Source organism: Crocodylus siamensis, chromosome 4, assembly GCF_052110815.1.
Source record: "Crocodylus siamensis isolate JL-2025a chromosome 4, ASM5211081v1, whole genome shotgun sequence".
Taxonomy (NCBI): domain Eukaryota; kingdom Metazoa; phylum Chordata; order Crocodylia; family Crocodylidae; genus Crocodylus; species Crocodylus siamensis.
The window spans coordinates 125,548,757-125,574,963 of NC_143398.1; the positions used below are offsets into that span (position 1 = coordinate 125,548,757).

Consider the following 26,207-nt stretch of genomic DNA (forward strand, 5'->3'; position numbering starts at 1 on the left):
GAAGAGGGAAAGCTCATCACCCCTGCTGGGTTTCTTCTGGGTGTGGGAGGACAGAGTAGCTACAGGAGCAGTACCCAAAGGAGAGGCAGGTTTCAGTGAGTGAAGGTCATAGTGAGATTTTTTTTTTTGTATAGGTGGTGCTCTTGGCCCATGGGTAACAGTGTCTGTCATACAGGAGGAGCAGCATGAAGCCTAGGAAACACTTGCATCTCAGCACACTGTGTAGATTTTTAAAGGCAGTTACTGCAAACCCTAAAAATACTGTAAATGCCATAACTAGTGGATTACCATTGACTTAATCCATCAATTACGTAAAAACGAAAGGAAAATGTAATGTAACTGGAGCCAGATATTGGAGTCAAATCAAAGGTGACATAACTGGGCAAAACCAGATTTGTCCTTCCCAATATCCAGACACTTCCAAGAGCCCAGAAGACCACCTTTCATCAGGGCCATTAGTATGGGCTGACCCTCCACTGAACCCCAGGATCTACACTACCCAGCTACAACTCACTCCCATACTTGGATCCTATCTAAAATTCTGGAGATTTGCATGCAGATTTGCTTAGGGAAGAGCAATCAATGTTAAATGCAGAGAAACAGTGTGACAGACAGACCTGGAAGATCAGTTCTGTTAGAATGCAAACCCTACCTACAATCCCAATCGGTATTACCACCTCTTGTGGCATAGAGACAGACAAGGATAATGCCCTATTCCTGTATGAATATATTAAGCTGCACTACAGACTCCTCCTCCCCTTACAAGCAGAAATTAAATTTAATAGAAAACAGACTTTTGAAATGCCTGTTAAATCCAGCACAATGTAGTATATCAAAATGTTAGCCCAGTTTAGTAAGTTCTTGTAAAAACCAATCTTTTCATATTGCAGTAATGTAAACAGAGCTCCATAGGTTAGGTGAGTTAAAAAAAATTCTGTATGAAAAGCAAATTTGAATAAATTAATGGCTAGCCTTGCTCCTACGTGTTACTAAACCCTGGCAGACAGTTTGCCTGCTGTAACACCTTCACTGTTGACTCATTTGTGAGTCATCGCATTTTTAGCAAAGACATCACGTTGCAATTCTGTTGTTAGGAGCCAGAGACATTCTGTAGAAACAATGCATGCGTTTTCAGAGCTGAATCAGACCGGTGTGCAGCAGCGGAATAATAATAATGTGCCAGCATTGGTGTCTCTCCTCCTCCCCCTACAAGTGCAGAGCCTTTCGAGTGGTCTGACTGCTGGCTTTACATAAGCACAGACACTGCCATTTTAAACTGGAACACACTTTATTTTAAATTCTGCTTGCTGGATAATTTATTGCCAAATTAATTCCTAACTGAGCCTTTTAAAAAAATGTTCCACTTGTTTAAACTGCACCACTTACGTTACACAGTGACATTTTAATTAAGAGAGTAAGTTTTTAAACAAACTTAGATTCTGTAAGCCAAAAAGAAAATTTAGCTATACAGCAGTAAAAACCTTTAGATGTACTGCATATATGCAGCCAGGATGTGTATGTGAAAAAACACTCTTTGAAACAGAGCTTCAGTTGGGACAAACCAGTTTAACTCAACTGAAGTCAATGTTGCTACACCAAATTATGCCAGCTAAAGATCTGGGCCTATGGTTCCATGGCAGATATGCCCTGTTTATTTTAACAAAAATAAATTAACATTAAAGTGGTCCAAAGAAGTCACAACACTAAATGCCAGTTTGAAAATACTGTCAGTTAGCACTATTTCCTGAAGATTCATCTGTGAGAGACTTAAATTACCCTTCCAAATACAGCTTTTTAGAGGAAAAGAACTAATGAATTCCAGGTACCCAGCTGTTCTGACATTTTCCCACTGTTTATAGTGTACCTGTGGATGCTGTATGTTTGTGTGACTGGAAATAATATACTTCTTTACAGCGTAAATACACCAGTGTTGGACTTAATGGGAACTGAAGCATAGAGTGCTGAGTTTTTGATGTACTATACATTATAACTTTATAATCTTCAAAAGCTGGAGAAGTCAGCATTTGGTAAAGCCTTCTAAATTACGACAAAGACCTTCATGTCTTTCTGTAAGATAGACTTTCAGATTTTGGAAGGGAAAAAATGTAACAAGTATAGTAACTGATGCATTGTAAAGTCTAATTTTGCCAGAAGACAAAACAGCATGTTTAAATGTCTCTTTCCAAAGCAATCTAGCTGGGAATTTCAAAAAAGCCTATGGCTAAATTGTTAAACATGAGGCTAAGTGACTAAGGAATTTAAGTTCCATTTTCTAAAGTGACTTAAGCACTTGAGAGCCTAAATCCTATTGACTTTCCAAGACAGTTGAGCACCTGAAAGCTAAAATCATTTTAGATCCCTAGGTCACTTAGGTACAGAATCAGTAAGTCAGTTAAGCACTAGCAGAATTTGACTACTCTGCAAAAACTGTGATTCTAGAATCAGCCTACATTGCACGGTGCCTCAGTTTTTGACAGGAAGTTCCTCAGGTACGTAAATTCTAGTGTTGGGCATACCCAGAAGCAGCTAGTCTTAACAAAGCTGAGCAACTCTATACTTAACTAACACATAAGCCCAATCAGGGCTCATAAACCAGGCACACCCACTAGGGGTGTTCTGAAGACATTGCACACCTACTGGATCAAACTTCATACTAATAGAACTAGATTTAGATCCCTTGATTTCCATCTTGGCCCACATCACCCACTCCCCAGGATAATACCCTAACCACCAGACAAAAAGGTTAGGCTGGGACTAGGACCACTCTCTAGTCCTTTTCTTGAAGCTGTTCCACTTCCACTTTATAGAAAATAATTCAAGATTCACTGGAGGAAGGACTGGTAAAAGAAATATGGTTCTGTAGCCCTGTGATTGAGGCACACACAAGAGACTGAAGTTATGGATTGCAGTACTTTCACTGAAGACTGTCTGGAAATTACACATTACACTGTTACTAGATAAAATACTGAAATAGCTGAGGCTTTAGAAAGAACATGAAATATACCAAGAAATGGGAGTTAGTAACTCAGTCAGGAAGTTTTCCACAAAAAGTTTTTTTTCCTTAAGAAATTGCTGATTTGTCGAAACTGGAACTTTTCATGGAAACTTACAGGCTTTAATGAGCTTTTTGTGGGGACAGTTCCGCTGGTCAAACCAAAGAGGACATCCCAAATAGCCAAAAGTGCAGTGGTTAAGTGAGAAACTTATGCTCAGATTCTTGTTCTGCCTTACTTGGAACAGGGTCTTAGACCTGGGTCTCTTCTCTCTCTCTCTCTCTCTCAGCCCCAGTAAACATCTAATTATACATACAAAATGAAACAGCCCCATCAGGAATGATTACAAGACTCAGACCTTGTAGCCAATAGAGCAGGGATGTAAAAATTACTTCCTGCCATTTCTGATGAAGGCTCTAACCACTGGGATATATTAGGGTGGTTGTCTTGCTCTATGAAAAAAAGCCCCTAAAATAGTCTATTTTTGTTTGATCCAAAAGAGAAACAACTGTTGAAACTTGCAAACTTTTTATGAAACAAAATTCTTATTTTCTGGCCATCCCTAGTTATTACTGCTGAGTTACCAGTAAAGCCAGTAAAGCCAAACACCTGGAAGTGTTGCCAACTGCCAGTCTGATTGCAAGAGAATCTCAGCTTCCACATGGGCAAAAAAATCCCTTTTTCTCCACAGCTCCCCCATACCACCTTAGCTCCAAGGGGCCTGGTGCTTTTCATCTCCAGAGCCTGACTGTCTGCATCACCCCCATGCAGGTTGCCCGCCAGCCACATGAGCTCTGAGGGGCCAGATTCTTTTTCTTTCAGAGCCCAACCTCCCCCCCCCCATAATATCTCTAGGCCTTCTCCTCCCATTCCACCCCTGCCCCATCTGCCAGTCGGCCAGATGCCACCTGAGTTCCAAGAGGTGTGATCCTTTTTTCTCCAGAGCCCACCTCCTGCACCTCCCTACTTGGGCTGCCAGCCAGCCAGGTGCTGCTTGAGTGCTGAGGAGCCCAATTCTTAGACTCCTCATTCAATTTGCAGATTACTATAACCCTACAAATCCCTTGCTGCTGCCATTCCTATTACAGATTTGTGCATTTGATTGTTCTTTCTTAAACAAATGATCTGCAAGAAACCAAAAACAAATAACAAAAAAAAATACTTAGGATTTCTGAAGGTTCTATATGTTTGAAATAGAAAAGATCCTCTGGACTTCTATATTTATCCCAAAACAAACACAGAGTAAGCAGCGTGGTGCAATGTTTAGAGAACAGGACCACAATTAAGGAGACCCAGAGTAAAAGCCACCCAAGAAACATTTCACATAGGCTCCTAGTCCTGCCCCTGCTCACCAAGTCTCTAGTGCAAGGTCACAGCTGTGCAGGTGAAGAACAGTCAAAGATGGTTTTTTTACCTTAAGATCTAACTGCTCTATTATGCCAAACAACATTAAGCTGATTAAACTGTGTGTGGCTTAAACCATAAGGTGTAACAAGGCCCCAGCACTACTCTCACCTCTGCATCCCTTCAGTACTTTCTATTCAATGCACTCAACAAAGCATTAATGAATTAAGCCTTCCCTCACTAGGTAATGGCTTAAAAGGAAGTGCCAAGACACTGAGACTCTATATATCAGGGGTGGGCAAAATATGACTACTTCAACTACTTCACTGTAAGGGAGGCCAGAGCCTGGAACAGGCTTCCCAGAGAGGTGGTGCTCTCACCTTCCCTGGAAATCTTCAAGAGGAGACTGGACAGGCCCCTGGCTGGGGTCTTATGACCCCTGCCACCCCCAGTGCTCCTTCCTGCCCATGGCAGGGGGTCAACCTAGATGATCTGTCTAGGTCCCTTCCGACTCATTGATTCATTGATTCTATGATTCTATGACCTGCAGGCAAGATTCGGCCTGAGAGGCCATTCTATCTGGCCCGCAGGGCCCCTAAAAATTTTTAAAAATTAATAATCAAAAATGACAGAAGCCAAGGTCAGTAGGACTCAGAGGAAGCCCAGCAGGCTTCCACAACAGCAGGACCCACCCGGCCCCACCCTACCAGCCGGAAGCCCCTGCAGGGGCTTCTGGCCTGGGACCATGTGACTTCACTGCACCAGAACCTCAGGTAAGGGCGGGGGAAAGGGCAAGGGAGGACCCTGGGCAAAGAAGGACCCCGGAGAAAAGCGGCCCCTCATCTACCCCGTGGCCCGTGCTCCATGCTGCAACCGCTTGCAGCCTGTGTAGAGCTGTCCTGAGCAGGCACAGGCAGCCCCAGGTGGGCTGCAAGTGGCTGCAGCGCAGGGCGCCGGCCACAGGGCAGGCAAAGGGCCACTTTTCCCATGCTCAGCACCAGTTTGTAACCTGCCCCTGCTGCCAACCTGGGTCCCACACCAGCTCTCGGCTCACCTGTCAGGGCTGCATGCAGCAGCAGCACCTGCGGCCTCCCTGGTTGCCACGCTGGATGGTGTTTGCTGCTGCTGCCTGCCCAGAGCTCACACACTAAGCAGCCCAGAGATGGCAGTGGCAAACACTGCCCAGTGCAGCAAGTGGGGAAGCCGCAGCTACTCCTGCCACGGCGCAGCCCCAATGAACGAGCCCAGAGCCAGCGCAGGGTCCTGGCTAGCCGTGGGGGCAGGTTACAAATTGGTGCTAAGCACAGGAAAAATGGCCCCTTGCCCACCCCATGGCCATCACCCCGTGCTGCAGCCATCTTCAGCCTGCATGGGCCTTTCTGTGTCTGCTCGTAGTATGGGCAACAAGCAGGAGGAACTCACCCTCCTGCTGGCTGACACCAGCCCAGACACAGTGGGGATTACGGAAACATGGTGGGACTAAATGCATGATTGGGCAGTCAATGTCAAGGGCTATAGGCTGTACAGGAGGGACAGGATAGGAAAGAGAGGTGGGGGCGTGGCGCTCTATATTAAGGAGGAATACACATCCAAACGGAGCAGCAGCGGGGGGCAGCAGCAGCTGATCCCCCTAAGGTAAGTGGGGCAGAGGGGCCAACGCAGCTGAGCCGGATCCGGAGGGGAAGCCCCCTGGATCCCTCTTAGCTGAGCCGGTAGGGAGCCGCGCGAACAGAGCGCGCAAACAGGCGCGGTCTGTAAGAGCGTGCCAGCGTTTGCATCAGCGTTCACACCGAAGGGGGAGCAGGAGGGGGCCAGAGGCCGACTCATGTTAGCACGGGCCAGAGGACCCAAACTCAGCTAGAAACTCCTACGATGGTGTCGACACAGAGTGCTACCAGGGCCCCTGCCCAGGGGGCGCGGCCTTCCCGGGGCTTGTCTGAGGCCTCCACCCAGACGAACCCCACGGGGGGGCTAGAGTACAAGGCAGTCGAGGGGAAAAGGGACTTAATGGTGGGAGTCTACTACAGACCTCCCAACCAGGGAGAAGAGCTTGACCAGGAATTCTTGGGTCAGCTCACAGAGGTAGTGAAGGCTAAGGATGTGGTAGTCATGAGGGACCTGAATTTCCCAGACAGCCAGGTCTGAACGCTCACGTAGGTTCTTGGCCAGAGTGCAGGACCTCCATCTAACCCAGGAGGTGCACAGCCCAACCAGGGGGGACGCCTTGTTGGACCTAGTGCTGGCCACGGGTGATGACCTGGTGAGGGGGCTGTGGGTGCTCGACCACCTGGACGACAGTGATCATCGCCTGCTGGAATTCACCATCCAGCGCAAGGTGGCAAAGGCATGCAGTAAGACAGCGGTCCTAGATTTTAGGAGGGCAGACTTCAACGAGCTAAGGAGGGTAGTTGGGGAAGAGCTGAGGTCCCGGAGGGGAGGGGAGCCAGGTGACCAAGGAGAGTGCTCGCTCCTTAAGGAGACGATCCTCCAAGCCCAAAGGAAGGTAATCCCAACGAGGATCAAAGGGAGCAGGAGAGCACACAAGCCTCCGTGGCTCACCAAAAGCATCCGAGAATGTCTCCTTGCTAAAAAGGAGGCTTATACCCAATGGAAAGAAGGGGTCATCACCAGGGGGGACTATTCTGTAGTTGCTCGGGGATGTAGGGGGGTAGTTAGGAAGGCCACGGCAGAGATGGAACTGGGGCTAGCTTCCCAGATTAAGGACAATAAGAAGTCCTTTTTTAAATACATAGGGGGTAAATAGAAAGTCCCGGGTAATATGGGGCCCTTGCAGGACGCCATGGGAAACTTGGTCGTCACACCAGACAGCAAAGCTAACATGTTTAACGATTTCTTTGCCTCCGTCTTCCTAAGTAGGGACCAGAACAGCCACCTCCCTGCTGGGCCCCCCTTGGGCCCCGGGGGAGGCACACCTGGGCCACGGGTTAGCGAGGATTTAGTTGGGGAGCTTCTGGAGGGACTGGACGTATTCAAGTCAGCCGGCCCGGATGATCTCCACCCTAGAGTTCTAAAGGAACTGGCCAAGGTCATTGCAAGTCCCCTGGCACAACTTTACGAGCACTCGTGGTGCTCTGGTGAGGTACCGGAGGACTGGAAGAGGGCCAACGTGGTCCCCATCTTCAAAAAAGGCAGGAAGGAGGACCCGGGAAACTATAGGCCGGTTAGTCTTACCTCAATCCTAGGCAAGCTGTTTGAGAAAATTATGTTGGCACACATCCAGGAGGGGCCAGCAGGGGACTGCATGCTTAGGGGTAACCAACATGGGTTCATCAGTGGCAGGTCCTGTCAGACCAACCTGGTGGCCTTTTACGATCAGATCACCAGATCATTAGATGCAGGGGTAGCAGTGGATTATAATCTTCCTAGACTTCCGGAAGCCTTTTGACACTGTCCCTCACCCTGTTCTCATTAAGAAACTGGGAGGCTGTGGTGTAGATACCCACACAGTGAAATGGGTCGCCAACTGGCTGGTGGGCTGCACCCAGAGGGTGGTGGTGGATGGGTCCTTCTCAACCTGGAAGGACGTGGGCAGTGGGGTTCCGCAGGGCTCGGTCCTCGGGCCCGCACTGTTCAACATCTTCATCAGCGATTTGGATGAGGGGGTAAAAAGCACCCTGTTCAAGTTTGCTGATGACACTAAGATGTGGGGGGACGTGGGAACATTGGAAGGATGCAACAGGCTACAATCAGACCTAGACAGGTTACAAGGGTGGGCGGACGAGAATAGGATGGGATTCAACACAGACAAGTGCAAGGTGATGCACCTCGGGAGGAACAACCGGCACCATACCTACAGGTTGGGGAACTCCCCTCTTGTCAGCATGGAGGCGGAAAAGGATCTGGGGGTCATCACTGACTCCAAGATGAACATGGGCCGGCAGTGTGGAGAGGCAGTAAGGAAGGCCAACCGCACCTTGGCATGCATCCACAGATGCATCTTGAGTAGGTCCAAAGAGGTGATCCTCCCCCTCTATGCGGCACTGGTCAGGCCGCAGCTGGAGTATTGCGTCCAGTTCTGGGTGCCACACTTCAAGAGGGATGTCGACAGCATGGAGAGGGTCCAGAGGAGGGCCACTCGTATGATCAGGGGACAACAGGGCAGGCCCTATGAGGAGAGGCTACGGGACCTGAACCTGTTCAGCCTCCAAAAGAGAAGGCTGAGGGGGGATCTTGTGGCCTGTTATAAACTAGTCAGGGGGGATCAGCAGGCATTGGGGGAGTCACTGTTCCCCCGAGCACCACCAGGAGTGACCAGGAATAACAGTCACAAGCTGGCAGAGGGTAGGTTCAGGTTAGATATCAGGAGGCGCTACTTCACGGTCAGGGTGGCTAGGGTCTGGAACCAGCTTCCAAGAGAAGTGGTGCAGGCTCCTACCCTGGGGGTGTTTAAGAGGAGGTTAGATGAACATCTTGCTGGGGTCATTTGACCCCAGTATTCTTTCCTGCCATGGCAGGGGGTCGGACTAGATGGATCTGCTCAGGTCCCTTCTGACCCTAGAAACTATGAAACTATGCTCAGGTCATCCCCACACAGGCTGCGAGTGGCTGCAGCAGGGAGCGCTGGCCATTGGGCAGGGGAGAGGCCACTTTTCCCCACACTCAGCACCAGCTCATCCCTTGCCAGTGAGCAGGGGTCGGGGCTGTGCCCTGCCCCCCCACCTACACCACGGAGCTGGGGGTACACGGGGCCCACACCGGTGTCCTGGGGCCAGAAGGGCGGCAGGAGTACAGGGTCCTGGCTGGCAGGGGCTCAGTGGAACCGGGCCAGTTCCCCCCTCTCCCTGCTGGTGCAGCCCAGCTCCACAGGCCCCTACCAGCCTGCGCCCTGCTCTGGGCCCCACCAGTGCTGGCCCTGAGACATTGGTCCCAAGACATTGGGACACTGGTCCCAAGATGGTGACCAGGGTGCGGGGCACCTGTCAAGTGGCGCAGCTGTCATGCAGCCCTTGACAGCTTTGGTGCTACCCAAAACTGGGTAAGCAGCCCTCTGCCCAAAACAACTGCCTGCCCCTGCTATACATACAGGTAAAAAAACAAAACAAAAAACAAAGCATACACTTCCCATGAGGGGCCTTTACATTTTATACTAGGATAGTAACATAATAAACTCTTCTATATTACATTTAAAGAAAGTATTCTGCTTACCTGGACCTTTCCTTCATTACTGCCCTCTGGATAATGTGGATTAAGCTAGGAAAAAATATATAATTTTGTTTAATCAGATTTGAAAAACTCACAGAATATCCTTATTTGGCTCAGTCATCTATTATATAATCAATCTCTGGAAGAACCTGTTTGAGCCAGTGTCTAACAGTCAGAATTTTCAGGGTCCTGACAGTGCAGGTAACTCTTTGGCTATAAATTCAATGAAAAAGAAATATGCATTTCTCCATCAAGATCTTTAACTCTAAAGAGTTATCTCAATCAAAAATCCTAGCAAAGACAAGGCACATGAAATCATCCCACTGTTCTCCTCACTTCTGGGATAGACCTCAACTCCCTACATCACAAGTGATTCTCAGCCAGGGGATCGTGGCCCTCTGGGGTGCCTTCAGAACCTTTCTGGGTTACATGGGGTGATGAGCAATATTAGCATTGTTACGTGGGTAAATAAGATTCATAAGATAAACCCAACATTTTCAAATAAGAATCTGTAGTATTAAAAAAAGTCTAACCTGTTGTGGTCTTTCTGAGTTCTTTGCCATAGAAAAATTGCCATATTATTTTTCCATAGTCAAAAACAGAGTAAAAAGTAAGAGCTGACCATTTCTGAAGGGTACCTCGAGTCTCAGTAGGGGTAACTTTAGACTAACAAGTGGTAGGTACCCTGAGCCTAAAAAAGTTGAGAACCACTGACCTACACGAAGGAAGAATCTACAGTGCCTTCTTTCTGCTAGGATTTTACAGGAAGATCGTTACTACTATGGATACATGTTTGACTACTCTGTAGCTCTGCTTTAGCCACTATTGCTAGACAGCATGCTTTTTTCTTATGCCACTACAGGACTGTGAAGCTTAATTCATCATCTACTCTAAAGTGGTACAAGAAACTTGAAAAGAAGATGCTATACAGTAATAAAAAGAAAGCATCATCATTTAACAGTGTTTAATAGTATTTTTTTAGCAGAGGAAATATGTAGACAAGAATACAATGGCTTATGTAAATAGATATATACCCAGATAAATAAACAAACATGACCACAGAGGTTGCACATGAAATCTTTTGAGATTTGATTTAGATAATGAAACAATTTTGCCTCGATATTTGCAGCACTCTTATATATATTCTTATATTCTTAGGTATAGGAAATACCTAAGAAATACTGTGAGGGTAGGGATGGTATTGTTAACTATATAAAACCAGGAGTGTGCATGTGTGTGCACATGTTATAGATATGTATTGTGGTTTTACTGGTCTTGAGTGCTGAATTATCAACATGGCAAAGCCCCCCATCAGTTGTACAACTTAAGTAAATGATCTACCACGTCATCATGCATTTTGTACATGCCATATGTATTTCACAGAAACCATCACCAACATGCTTCTATTGAGTTACGAAACATTGTATTGGCACTATATTTTTCAAACTACTCCATCTGTAAAGCCAAGCTTCCCTATTGCCATTACCCCAGCTGCCTGAGCCTGAGGGGGAGAGGAAAATTCTAACTGCCTCTTCTGTTTTGTATTAGGAACACACAGAAATTACCCCAAATAGCTTTTTCCTACAGCATAATTATGCTGGTCTAATGTCTTGAAAGTTTACTGGCCAAATGACCGCTCTCATGTTCTGTCTGACTTCAGTCTTTCTTTCAACCAGTGTGAAATGCTCGCAAATCTGCCTCAGGTAATTCTCCTGCCTTATCTAATGCTCATCCCAGATCCTGATTCAGGCTTTTACTCCCTATGACAATCCCAGAATGTTCCCACTACAACTCCAAAATACCTCTCAGAAACAGGAATAGGAGAATGCAGAAGTCAGTTGAACACACAAGAAAAATACAAAAGACTAAATAGTATTGTTCTACTCCAGGATTCTTTCTAAGTTTTCACAATTCCTCCAGGTTAAATTTACTCAACAAACAACTTAAAATAATTTTAATTAAATGACAATTCTGTAAACACACCTGGCTGTGAAAGCCAAGCTGTGTTCCTTCTATTTTGTCTACTATCAAATATTCTCAAGCCATCTTCTGCTCCTCAATTATAGCTAGGCAAGCTCCCCTCTTCAGTGGAGGTGCACAGGTATAACTGAGGACATAATTTCATCTTGCAATCAGAAGTGAGTTTACAATTTTCTTTAAAAAAAAGCAAACTGGCTTAGTCATTGTTTTGCTACTAAAGTAAGCATGGAGAACTCTGCATACAGGGCTAGACTCTCAGCTGACATGAATCTGCATAGTCCCACTGACATCTTTGGATGCTGTTCTCTGCCTACCATCCTTGAGCTATTTGTGCACAAAATATTATGTCTTTAACAACAACATCCAGGAAAATATCCCCCTCCCCCACTTGCCTACTTTAAAAAAAAAAAACACACACACTGAACAGACTGTTTTATTTTCAACTGTTCAAAATAATTCACTTGTGAAATAAGACCAAATGAAATAGAAGACTCAAATAAAAGCAGATATGCTTCCTTTCGCTTACCACTACCACAAAAAAATAATAAAAAACACAAAGTTTTCCTAGGGTAAGCTTTGAAGATCTGACCTTAACCACCAAAACATTTTACTGGTTTGATTTTCAGAGGAGCTAGGCACCTACAGTCCTCATTCATTCCAGCTTGAGTTCTAGGTACTGAACATCTCTGAAAAAAATCAAGCTATAAGCCATTATCTTATGTTGTATTCTCTAGCTACAGAAGCATAAATCATGTAGCGTTGTATGTCACATCACACCTGTTCCAAGTCCTCTACAATACCCAAGCACAACAGAGTGAGCTAAGGACACAGTGACAGTGTTAACACGTCAAAATATATTGCTTTTCCTGATTTATGTAAGGCCCCATCAACAATCTTCAAACAGCCTAGTGAACAAAGGCAGCCTTGCAAATAAAATACTAGTAAAATGTTCTCTGCTATTACTGGGGTCCAGAATTTCTTTGCAGATTATTTAGAATGTAAAAAAGCATGCATAGCTAAAATGGACCTTATTTGAGGTAATCGGCCATCAGGCTTTTTCAGGTCATTGGACCTCTTACAGTTGCTCTGTTATTGCAGCACTGTGTTTCAATAAAACAGCACAGGAAGGTGTCTGCAGCCAACATACAGCAAAAATACCATGCATTGTGAATTACAGCACTCAGAGAAGTGGGACTGTAAAAGTCATTATTGTAATAGCTTCATTATGTGCAATTTTTAAGTACATTTCCAACAGCTCCTTTTCTAATGCAAAACAATTCAGCCATTCTAAGCTTCCCCTCCTTGTTTTTCAACAAACTTAGACATAGGCATTTTTTGCTTCTGCAGGAAAGGGAGAAAAAAAACCATAAAACAAAATGATAGTCTGGAGGTCAGGCATCCAATTACTGAAGACTGGTTAATAAGGACAAGAAAACTTTTCATTATATAGTAAACTGATGGCACTTTTCTCTAAACCTAACCACTGGTCCAGGAAATGCCATGGATGCAAGGATGCATTCACCTCACAAGGGCATAACTAGGTCTCTGTGCCTCACATGAGCTACAAGCAGTTGCACAACAGTCACAAAGAAAGCTCTTTGGCCAGAAGTTAAAGATTAACCAGCCCTGTTTACACATTACCTAGCCTACTTCCATCCACTAAACTCTCAGCATGTTAGAAAGCTCTAGCCTTTTTCCACAGAACAGCACCGTGGATTATATTCTAGATTCACACATGCATGCGGTCACAGAGCTGGCACTCTAACAGCTAGTCCACAGAGGGTAACAGCCTATTACTGTTACCAGATGAAATGGCTACTCTCTTAAGAGTAAGGCTTAGTGAGAGAGAGGCTTAGTGATAAAAAGTCTCAAGTTATCTCTGACCAATGAATATTCATTAGATTGGACTATAGTCAAAATAGCGTTCTTAAGTTTTAGCTAGGTGAGAATTCATCTTGCATCCTCTCTTGGGGAGATTATTAACTGCACTGATTTCCCAAGAAAACGTTGTTCCCATTTTTCTGCATCTCTGATAAAATGTGTTTTGAAGTCCTGCAATTTAATAATATATATCAGTTCAGATTATAGATGTGTGGCTTCCAAATTTCACATTTAGAAGTGATGCTGCTTTTCCAGTCAGGATACTGCAGTTAAAGTGACTGAAAGGGCTATTTCTGGATGTTCTCTAATTAAGAAAAGAAAGAGGAAAAAAAGGCATGCTGATTTTAACCAAATTTTATTTAAAAAGGAAAGGGCATTTAAAATGTCTACCCAGGGAAATAATTAGGTTGCCAAATTTCAACTAAATGAGAATTTTGATGGATGGGCTAAAACAGGGACTAATAATGAAAACACTGACAGAAGAAGAATGAAAGCAGCTATTCAAAAATAAAACAATTTCCATTTTGTTTGATAACCAGCCTGTTAGCACACTGTACCCAATCAACAGGGGCAACATGCAAAAAAAACAAACCCCAAAAAACCTTCTCAAATCTTTCATCTTCATTAGGCTTGCTTTGTTCATTGTTAATGGTACACTGATTAGCTTTCAATACATCCAAAGGACTTGTGCACACTTTCAGAGATTTCACAGGCATTCAGAGGACTTTCACTATTATATTAACTTTCAGGAGAAAAGTTGGTTATGTTTATCCTTAGCTATATCTTATGCAACACTGCTGCAGTATTTGACACCGTGTTCCTGATTAGTTATTAGACAGGATATTCTAGATAATCTTCCTCTGCAGTAGGTTTAAATTTTCAAAGTCTTTTATTAGGGATCATATTTTTGTTTATAAGCCCTGCTTTCACTTGTAAGCCAAAGTGCTGGATTGAAGGCACTGCCTAAAAGAAACACAGAGCAAATCAGAATAGTTTCCAGGGGATAGACACTCAGGGCTAGCTGCTTCAGTCTAAGGCCACCTTCTACTGCAAAAGTGGCATTAAATGGACAGAGAATACCAGTGGGGAATTCCCTTATACAGGTAAACAATCTGACAGTAGAAAGCTGGAATCAGAATCACCATTGACATATCCTACGCCAGCATTTCATCCATCCCTGGAGTAAGAGCAGGAGCGGGCAATTATTTTGGGCAGAGGGCTGTTTACTGAGTTTTGGCAAGCCATCGAGCACTGCATGACAGGCAGCCCAGGGCAGATAAATATTAAATTTTCTACATTTTTTTTTAGGGGCCCCACAGGCCAGACAGACTGGACTGGCAGGCTGCACCCAGCCCCTGGGCCGCATTTTGCCCACCCCCGAGTAAGAGGAAGAAAGCATATCAAGGGCATCTGAGAGGGAGGGAGAACCAGCAGCTGAAGAGAGCCTCTGAGATGCCCAAATCTCCAGATGTAAGATGAGGGGCATACAAGAGCTGCAAAAAATCATAGCTCTCTCTCCTGCCAATATGTCCAAATGCAACCTGTCCAGCAGAGTCTGATTCTCTGCCTCACCCACATTTCACTCAGCACAGGAGGGATGAGAAGCAAAAACAACTTAAAAACCCTCTTGTATTTTTTGTACTCGAACTCGGGGGCACCCATGGAAATTAACATGAGACAGGTTTAAAAATAACAAGAATAAGCACTTGTGCAGCACGTAATTAACTTGTGGAACACAGTACAACAAGAGTTTGTACACGCAGATAGTACCAACAGGTTCAAAAAGAAACAAGACAAATTCATGGACAACAGATCTATTAATAGCTATTAAACAGAACAGTCAGGGCACTTACAGACCTGCATAAACCAATGATGGTAGGTGCCAAGTAAGGTAATGAACAGGGATAGATCACTCTAGATATCCTCAGTTCAGTGCTCCAAACCATCCACTCCTGCCATCGTCAGAGACAGGATACTCAGCTAGAAGGACCATTGGCCTGACCCAGTATGGCACATCTTAAGTTCATAAATTCTGGACTCTGGGGCAATACCCCAAGTCAACTAGAACAGCACTGGGGACTCAAGCTGAACATCAGATGGAAAAACCTTAGTTCTTCAAGAGGTTAAGCTCTTACAATAAATAACCTCTATTTCCAGAGGTCCTCTGAGAACAAGAAAGACTGGATTCGACAATGCTGGTATTTGTATAGCAAAAGTTACAGAGGAAAAAATCCTTTAAAAAAATCCTTTATACAAAATTCAGAAAACAGAAAGGAGCATGTGTACAATTTTTACACATCTTTTGCAGGTAGCCTTTAAGAAAAGCTTGGTAGAAAAGCCCCCTATTAAGATTCTGTTGTCCTAGAAAGGAAGCAAAATGCAGGAAAGGACAAACCCAGCAAATACTTTATTTGCTATAATAACACTGGTTATTCTACTAATTAAATAACAATAAATGTAATGGCTTATGTTTCTAAAAAGCAATTCATCCCACAGCATGCATCTACACAACCAACAATGAAATGCCAACTCTGACCTTGATAGCTTCGGGTACTGATTGGATTCAGAGGAGATTTGGCCATTTTTCCCTTCAAAGTTCTATCATTTTGAATCTGAATAGAATCAGGAGACCAATAAAAAGGTCCAAATCAATTCAAAGCTCTCCAAATTGATTCATAAAAGATCCGAAGAGCTTCGGAGATTTGGGAAGCCCCTCCTTGCTGCATGGAGCTGTAACACTAAGTAAGGGGCAGGGGAGGAGGGGACCATGGGGGGACCCCCACCAGGCCCCATCCCTTGCCTGCTCCCCCAGCGCCCCCCCATGGCTGCCCCACCCAGCCCCAGCTCCTGGTTCTTTAAAAAAAAAGCCCAGCACACACCAGCTGATGCAGAGGCTGTTGGGGTCTCTGGGGGCTTGTGGCCACCCTCCCCCCCAGCGCGGGACAATAGAGATCGCCCCCTGCCTGGCAGGAGCCTGTAAGTCTCAGGCTTCTTTTTTTTTAAAGGAACTGGGAGCTGGGGTTAGGTGGGGCAGCCATGGCAGGGGGCTAGGAGAGCAGGTGGGGCATCAGGGGGCTCATGGCAGAGCCCCCATGCAGCGCAGGGCAGTGGGGTGCAGCAGGGATTGCCCCCCACCTCACAGGAACTGGTGAGTGCAGGACTTTTTTTTGCTTTTTTTTTTTCTCTTAAGAGCTGGGAGCTGAGGCCAGGTGCGGCCCATTGACGGGGCTGGGAAAGTGGGCAGGGACTGGGGCCTGTCCAATTCAGAGATGTGGCTGATTCGGCAGCAGCTGAATCTCCAAATCAGATTTAGCTGAATTGATTTTTGACAGTGATTCAAATCACTAAATCGAATCACTGTTCCCCAAATCGGCTGAATCCAAATCAAATACTAGCCGCTTCACACAGGCCTCCTGGATAGCAAAAACCTGGTAAAAAAACTGACACTCAGTTCACTACACAGAACTACTTGGCTATGCACATTGGAAAAAGCCTTTGCTCTCTGGTTAAGATGTTCAAAGGTATTTTGGAAATCAATGAAACTTCGGTACCTAACCTGCTTAGACGTTTTTTAAAATCCCACTAGACATTTTTGCATATTTAGGCACTTAAACACCCTTGAAAATACAGCCTTTAATGCTTGGCAGAAGGTTTTTTGATGCTTAGTTAAAAGTTAGAAATAATGGAAATTAAAACTCAACTAACGAAGTAAATGATAACTTTCCCTTTAAAGTTGTATAATCAAGTCTGCAGGAGCTGTGCAGAACAGGTCAGACTGGCTTTGTAAATCAGTAATCCATTCTTTCTTCAGTTTCTTTCTTTCTTTCATCTTTAAAGGCATAACTATAAATTATCCTTCATCCATTCTGTATTCATTTTTTTACCTTGTTCCCGTGAGGCAGTTAAAAAAAAAATTAAAAACCATAGTGCTGAGCTCACTTGGTAATGCTGGCAGGCTGGCTCTCACTCCCTTTGATCACATAGCCCAGCAGATACAAATTATCAGAACATTATATTGACTTAACAAGAATATTAAAAAAAAAAACCCACGCAATCTATAGACTCGATCTGGAAGCAACCTCCAGGTAACTGAGTTTTACAGTGCCATGAAACTAAATGAAAAAATAAGGATTCTACAGGCCCACAGTTGCCTGATGAGCTCAGGATTGGGGTATACTGCCATCTAGTGGCAGTTTATCACAGGCAGCTTAAGAAAAAAGATACAGACAGTCCTTGGACTTATGTCACAATTGGTTCCTGAAAACCATATCTTAAGTCGAAATGTTGTAACTCAGAACCAATTTTCTCATAAGAAACAATGTTATAAATGGGGGATTCGTTCCTGAACCAAGGCCCAATACCCTATTTTCACCAAAAATACCCCAGAATTTTGTACTCAAACAATTATAGATGAGTAATATAGCTACATTAATGTATTCATATTGTAAATAGCAATCATATTGATTTGGAAGGACTTCTCTGAAGTGACTTTGCTGGACTTTTTGAAAGGCTTTTGGTTGGACTTTTTGAAGGGCTCTTGGCTGGAGCCTTCTCAGGAATCTTGGCTGCAGGTATTTCTGGAGTTTTGCCTGCTTTCTTAAAGAAAGTGTCCAAGGAAGTTTGGACAGATGTTCTCCAGGGAGATGTGTGACGCAGTGAACTTGTTCACTGGTGTGGCGTCGCATTGGATCAAGCACTGTAAAGTCAAAACTGGCATTGTAAAGTTGAAATGGGGTGTCAATTTATAAACGTTGTGAGTGCAAAACATTGTAAGTCGAGGACTGCTTGTACTTAACACTGCTATGCAGAGGCTGATGTTTAAATGGAAGGATTATTTTCATACTGTTTACTAGAGGGAAGGGAGGACTTTGAAGAATTCATGACTAGCTCTCCTAAATACTAATATATGCATAAGCCTTTCCTAAATGTCTGTTACCATAGTCTCTAAAGATTCACTTGTCTGCCACACTGGAAAATAAACTGGCTGGGGAGGAAAAGCAGCAAAAAAGTCACTGATAAAGACTGGTCTTCTCTTGCACTTGACCATGAGGGTCCCTGACAAATTCAAAGTCTCATGGCCAACAGCTGGACTGGAAGAAGCCAGAACTAGTAAGCTTCATTACATTCTCTCAAGAACTGCCTTAATGGACCATCCAGACCAGTACAATGAGCCAAATGGCAGACTGTACCATATGTTTCAGAAGAAGGTTCAAGAAAATGTAGAAAGGCCAACTCCAGAATATGAGTCAGTGACAAAGAGTTTCTTCTCTACTCCAAACTGTTAATCTTTGATTATATTCTAAAGCTTAAAGGCCAATATGCCTTTTATGCTTTTATCCCAGCTAATGTTCACCGCGAGTATTATTCATAAAAATAATTAACCTGTTTAAAATCCTCTTACACCAAATCTTGTGCTGTTGATTTCCAGGACCTAATAACAGAGTTGGGGAAGGGGAAAGTGTTTCTCGCTATCATACTTAACCCTAGTAATTGTGGACCAGTTCCAAAGAATTTGAGTATTTACACTGGAACTTTGGCAGACTCCAGGTGCTAAATCCAAATTTGCAATGTATCCAATGTCAATTATATAAATGGTTTACGAAGCAGAGTCCAAAATCCAGGACTCCTCCCTAAAACCTAAATGCCCTAACAACTAGGCTACAAGGTCAGGTTCTCTCTTCTTCTCCTTTTGGGCCCATGATTTTGCATTCTTTCCTGTACCATGGCCCAGGTTCAGCAGGCCTATTTGATGTGCCAAGGGTCATGGACTTTGACACATCCCAAAACTCTATAAGCCTCTGTTAAGAAGGGAATCCACTGGGGACAAAGCAACCAATTACTTGAAACAAAAAAGTTTCAAAACCAATTACTTGAAACAAAAACTTGAACAAAAATGAAAACAGGAATGGGAGTGAGGTCACAGGTTAATAATAAAGGATTCAGAAGGGGACACTGAGCAGATCACACCAGCCCACACCCTCTGCCACTTGAATGAGTTGAGGGAGCCTGTAGACACAAACCAGTGAAACTCTGCCTGGAGACATGACTGGAGGAGTGCCAGGAAGACCGCCCCACATTCGCCAGGATTCCCCCTGGCCATAGCCTCCTTCCTGGTCCTATAGATGGCCAGCTTGGCTAGAGCCAGGAAGAGGTTGGCCAGGACCCAGCTTCAACAGGAGGTTGAAGAGCGTCCCCACCTAGCCAACATTATGATCTAGTGTAGAGGTTCTCAGACTGTGGCCCGCAGACCACCACTGGTCCACAAGCTCCATTCAGGTGGTCCACAGAAAGGTGACCTAAGGCTAAACCTGAGAAACATTACACCCAACTTCCCAGAACTTTGCTCAAAACACAGGCACATCCATTGCATTAGAAAGGCAAGACTACTGATATTAAAATATGAGTTGTGTGCTTTGATTTGTAGAACAAAAAAAAAAAAAGCTTATTAAGTGGTCCGCTGAGACCCTCAGCAATTTTCAAGTGGTCTGTGAAAAAAAAAGTTTGAGAACCACTGGTCTGGTGGTTAGGGGACTCTCCTTGGAGGCAGGGAATCTGGGTTTGAATCCCTTCATGCTGAGGAGAGAAGCAATTCCAGCTCTCTCTCTTCCCAGATAAGTGCCCTAACCACTCAACTATTATATAGGCACTGAGTACCAGCACCACTACCACCAGTATTTTCAAAAGTATGAGCCCTAATCAGTTATTTCAAAGATCACTTGCAAGCATCAAACTGCAAGGGTTGGTTCTGGGCTCTGGATTCTACACAGATAGAAGTCCCTCCTTTGCTGCCACATATGCAAGTCAGAGATGCATAAGCTCCAATGTTTCCTATTGTGCTTAAGAGTTTCTTATTGGTCAGCAGTAGGCAGCTCTCCACTCCCTGTGCAGATGTTTTTAGACTACTCTTCTGAGGTGCCTAGCTTTACCCATCCAGTGTAGAGGGAATACAGACAAAAGTGAGTTTTGGATATCTGTACTAGAAGCCAGGTTTGGAAGGACCTCAATCCTCTTCTGGAGTTGTTACACCAGGATTAGTTATACCAGGCCTGGTTTAGCCCTCTCCTTCCAAATAAAGGTCACCAACTTCGTGGTCTTTTCAGGCCAACTGAGACGCACATAAAACAAAAAGAAGGAAAAATAAATATGAAAATGAGTGCAATTTTCAAGACCTTGAAGCAAGTTAACTCCTGTTGACCACTTCTCTCAAACAAACTGGACACACAGCTTTGATAGAAATTTAGAGTGAAAGCTCACAGAGAGAACCTGAAAAAGAGATGAAAAATGTGGGCACTTTTTATTGGCCTAGTGAGTGCGTTGCTGACAAGTAGTTTATAAGACAGCTGGGCAGAATTCTGTGGTTTAGACTGGACTTTCTCTTTACAGATTCATACAAACCCCCAAACCACTGTTTTTTATTTTTATCATGTTTACCTACAATCCCATAAATTGGACTAACTAGCTCAAACCACAAGTAACGTTGTGACAAACCTGGTTTGAGTTTCAAGTTCATAAATGACCCCAAAACCAACTATGCTTTGCATGACTTGGGATTTGTAAGAGGGATGCTCCAGCTCCTTGTTCAAAAGCTGGTTGTGAAACTTTCATTTCAATGCCCAGACCTTGTAATCTGGTCCAAGTGCACAGATTCAAATGCCTGTACAATGCACGAAAGAAGTCAGCAGAGTTCCTCATGGGTACACGTGTGTGTACGTAAGGATCAGGTTACACGATGCAAAAAAACTCAATATCAAGTCAGAAATATGGGCCAGGTTCATCTCTGGTATAATTCCATTATCTTGATGGAATTATTTTAGCGTGCCCCTGAGCAGCATGTAATTGTTTGTCCCTCTATTACCTTACCACAGAAATAAAATCAAAATATGGGAACTTACAATGTTGAGGTTCTGACTTAAATGCAAAACGGCAATAGCAACAAAGGAGTAATACTTTTTTTTGTTAAGACACTCAGGCTTAATGACATCTAAGAACATAGCAGAAGCATAACTAAAAAGAGACTCAGAAATATCAAAGCAGCAACACAGCCCTACCATCAAACAGAACACAAATTAGTGAGGGTGATACAATCAATCAGGCAGCAATTACATCAGTTTAATACCTGATGGATCCTCTGGTCCCTTAAGCAAGTGCTCAAGCCCCACTGACTTCAAATTCAAAGATAAGCATATGCTTAAGAGCTCTGCTGAATCAGGACCTCTATTTGAGAAACAGTTTTTTCAGTGAATGGAGCCTTGGACTGAGAACAGGTTTACACTGCTTCTACAATGCTTGTTTTCCACCTGGCCCTGCCCAGCCTTTCCCACCCCATGCACACCAAAACCAGAAGGGAGGCAATAAAGCTGCCCTAGGGATATCTCCCACCAGCACACTCAAACTCATTTGAGACAGCGAGCTCAACTGAAGCAGTAGGAGCACTCTCAAAGCCAATTTCATTGCCTCATTTCTGGGGCCAGGCTCTAGGCCGCGCAATCATTAGTACCCCAGAAGCAGGTTAGGCATAGTTTTCAACTTGGGGTTCTGCCCCTGAAATGCATGCACATCACTTCACCTCTGCTGTCCCTCTGCCACTCTTGTTTACCTTAGACTAAGAACTCCTCAGGGCAGAGACTAAAACTCTTTGAGGCACAGACAGATTCTTACCATGAATGTGTACAATACCTAAAACAGAAGGGACCTGATCTACTTTGAGATCCCTAAGCACCACTGGAATATAACTAAAGTAATACTTTGAAAACTATACCCTGCACTGGTAGGAGTATATATTTGTGATTTAGCCAGTTGTTTCTAATTTCTATGATCCCTATAAAATTCAAAATTCAGGCTACCATTTTCTCTTTGTAACTTATCTTAGCACGACTAAAATATAGTCATAGCACAAGTTAAGGACACATTTACCATGGTCAATTCACTCCCAGATCTTTCAAAGATACCTCATAGCATTCATCTGTTCAGTGAAGGCCAAGTACAGACTTTTAGTTTCAAGCAGGAGAATCATGCTTCTCCCAGTAGAAACCAAAAGCTTACAAATCTTCACACACTTTCTCCCAGACCCATAGTCTGGGAAAGTTCTGAGACAAAAAAAAGGTGATTCCAAAAAGGGAGAAGTCAGTCCAAGGACAGTTTCTCCTGGGAAAATAAAAGTTTGTAAACTCTCTCCCAGCTTCACTCCCCCTCCAGGGACCTTGGAAATGGCCCCTGTGTCTTCCCAAAACTAGGGTCACCCCAGCCTAGAGAAGGCATGAGGGCAGATGCTCTTGCCTGCACCTACAGAAAGGATGGGAAGGAGAAGAGTAGTCATCAGCTGGTCCTTGCCAGCTCCTTGCACTCTGGGGACTCTGGTGTAAGAACCAAGCAGGGGCCTTTGCTACATTGCTCTGCCCACTTGGCTCCCAGGCACCAAAGCTTTGCCCCACTCCTCCCTTTGCCTCCCAGACCAGCCCAGGAGATGAGGGAGCATCATCCACTACTCCTTGCAGCCCCTATTTCAGAACAAGGCATGGGGCTTTGCCAACCCCACTGGCTCCCCCCTGCCTCCTGCACTGTCTAGATGTGCATCAGGAGCAGTGATTTGAAAGCCAATGAGGCTAGGAAGAAGGCTCAGGAAAAGCCCCCCAAAACCCAGTAGGATTTTAAATTTCCACCCATGCTGCCCAGCTGGGCAGAACAATGAGCAAGGAGAAGCTGAAAGGGTCAAGTGCTGGTCTTAGGGAGGCTCTCCCCAAGGTAACAAGGCAAAGCACCTGCCTGCTCCTCACGCTGGAGTCCTAGGTGTGTGGAGCAGCTGGGGGCTTCACCGTGGGTTTCAGTCCATTCAGCTTCCAGTGCACAGGAGCCTGGCAGATGGAGCAGTGTTGTCCCCTGCCTAGTTCTCAGTCTGGAGTCCCAAAGTGAGAAGGAGAGAGGGTTGCCCCACTGCACCCTCCATTCTGATCCCTGAGACAGGAAGCAAAGAGGAGCAAGTCCTCAGTCTGGGGCTTTGCTCCAGCAGGAGGAAAAAGGAACAGCAAGGCAAAGTCCCCAGGCCCTTCCCCAAGCTGGGCACTGTCTGACCAGGAGTGGAATGGGGGAAGCTGTTCCCCAGCCACTCCCTGGTAAATATTACCCACCCATAGTTTGGGAAAGACAGAAGGAGTTTTCCCTTGTTGCTTCCTTCCCCCCGGCTCCCCACATTTGGGGACTGGAAAGAGTAAAGCAGGCACTGGCTCCCATGCCTTTCCTAGTCTTTGGAAGGCAAGAGGAGTGGGAGAGAGGGGCCAGCTACAGTCTAAACAACTGTATGATTCCTCTCAGAAAGTTTTCTACTGGTGGAAAGTTCTGGCCTAAGTAAAATAGAATAATCATGAACTTTTCTAACATGGCATCATCTCAGTATTACATCTGGATTTACTGTTTTATCAACATTGTATTGCTGTTTACACGGTTATCTACAAAAACATCACTGGGACCGCCCATGAGTCAATATTTGCATGCATATTTATGATCATGATGTTTAACATCTCCAGCTTATCTACAAAATGATAAATCTTGAATTACCTGCTTTTATTGCTCTGCACACTTAATGTCCTTATAAACCCAGTGTTGTTTTTTTTTCAGTATAGGGTTTTCCAGTTTTGTAAGCACAGGTCCTCATACACACACACACTCACACACACACACACATTTTGTTTGGAGATATGTTTTTAGCTGAGTGCAATCAATAAGCCACCACTCAGTTCAAAGAGGTTTTTATCCAAGTGATTAGAATACTGAAAAGACTGAAAAGGCTAGGCTTGGTCATAAGACAATCCATGCTGTATGGGTCCAACCTGAAACACCTGTAAGGTTGTTCATGTTTAGCGCACCATGTCAACAGAGACATATTTGGTAGCATTCTAGTCTGGACATATGCATTGGAAAGACAAAATACTAGGAAAATCTTCAATTCTTTGAAGTGCTCTAATTTTTCAACTAACCTCATAAACCATCTTTAACATTAAAAGAAAAAAATCAATTGCAGAACTTGTGTTATTACCAGTGCTAGGAAAAAAATGCCTGTAATAGAATTTTCTCTTAACCACTCCTGATTCTGTGTATATCGGAATCAAACCCTGTGGTTTGGGTCTGAGTGGGTGGCCCAGCTCCACTGAATTCAGCCAAGGATGTGGCTCAGTTCTCTGGAATAAAATCCTAAAATCACTGACAAAATTCCTGTTGACTTCAAAGGGGTCAGGATTTCCATTGTGGGCTTTCCAGCTGAGAACCTGGTTCAATTCTGGTTAAATTTCAGGGTTCCACAGTTTGCGATAGTGGGTTCAGAATTCCCAGTGCCAAATCACTTAGCAAGCCATTTCTTCCCACGTAAACTCTGCTATCAAAACCAGTATAGGACTCATCCAGCAGATATACGGAAGGGTGCAGCAATTAAAAGCTGAGTGTAAAAAGCAATTAATCCTTATTTACAATGGCATAGTTGTGATATAACATGTAACAGTAGGCTACAATAAAAATTTTAAACTGTTCATCATTATTTGTACTTATTATTGCACCCTAGCTATCTTTTATCATAGAAGCTTAAATAAAAATATGTAATGGCAATGGGTGATGCTGTTGATATTCCCTGCAACAAGTAATCTCCCATTACTCATGATGAGCAGTCACTCATCATGGTGCCCTGTGACCAGTGGGGTCCCCCAAGGCTCTGTCCTGGGACCCATACTGTTCAACATCTTCATTAACGATGTGGACATTGGAGTCAGGAGTGGACTGGCCAAGTTCGCCGATGACACCAAACTTTGGGGCAAAGCATCCACGCCAGAAGATAGGCGGGTGATCCAGGCTGACCTGGACAAGCTCAGCAAATGGGCAGACAAGAACCTCATGGTGTTTAACACCGAAAAATGCAAGGTTCTCCACCTTGGGAGGAAAAACCTGCAGCACCCTTATAGGCTCGGCAGTGCTACGTTGGTTAGCACTACAGAAGAAAAAGACTTGGGGGTCATCATTGACCACAAGATAAACATGAGCCTGCAATGCGATGCTGCGGCTAGTAAAGCGACCAAAATGCTGGCGTGCATCCATAGATGCTTCTCGAGCAAATCCCGGGACGTCATTCTCGCCTTGTACTCGGCCTTGGTGAGGCCGCAGCTGGAGTACTGCGTCCAGTTTTGGGCTCCACAATTCAAAAAGGATGTGGAGAAGCTTGAGAGAGTCCAGAGGAGAGCCACGCGCATGATCAGAGGTCAGGAAAACAGATCTTACGATGACAGGCTGAGAGACATGGGACTCTTTAGCCTGGAAAAGCGCAGGCTCAGGGGTGATCTGATGGCCACCTATAAGTTTATCAGGGGTGACCACCAGGATCTGGGGGAACGTCTGTTCACCAGAGTGCCCCAAGGGATGACGAGGTCGAACGGTCACAAACTCCTGCAAGGCCGTTTCAGGCTGGACATAAGGAAGAATTTCTTTACTGTCCAAGCCCCCAAGGTCTGGAACAGTCTGCCAGCAGAGGTAGTTCAAGCACCTACATTGAACACCTTCAAGAGCAAATTGGATGCTTATCTTGCTGGGATCCTATGACCCCAGCTGACTTCCTGCCCTTTGGGCAGGGGGCTGGACTCGATGATCTCCCGAGGTCCCTTCCAGCCTAATGTCTATGAAATCTATGAAATCCATGAAATCTACTGTAACAGTACAAATAAATACTCAGCCAGCTCTGCCCAATTGATTTAAAGTTAGGTCACACACACTAGGTCACACACATGCTTGCCTGTTTATAAGTCTCTGACCTCGATGTCTGGCTGGTGCATTATGCCTCAGATGTGAGCTGAACAAAAGATAGTTCATAGGTTT

At 44.7% G+C, this 26,207-nt stretch overlaps 1 protein-coding gene across 11 annotated transcripts in view; it reads right to left on the reverse strand.

Annotated features, from left to right (window-relative positions):
- Positions 1-26,207, reverse strand: part of ITPR2 (inositol 1,4,5-trisphosphate receptor type 2) — a 537,951-nt gene that overhangs the window by 408,340 nt on the left and 103,404 nt on the right. For all 11 annotated transcript variants that reach the window (XM_090043677.1, XM_090043678.1, XM_090043675.1 and 8 more), the window contains one exon: positions 9,504-9,548. In XM_090043677.1, the coding sequence (XP_089899803.1) occupies positions 9,504-9,548 (45 nt within the window). The remainder of the gene's footprint in view (positions 1-9,503; positions 9,549-26,207) is intronic.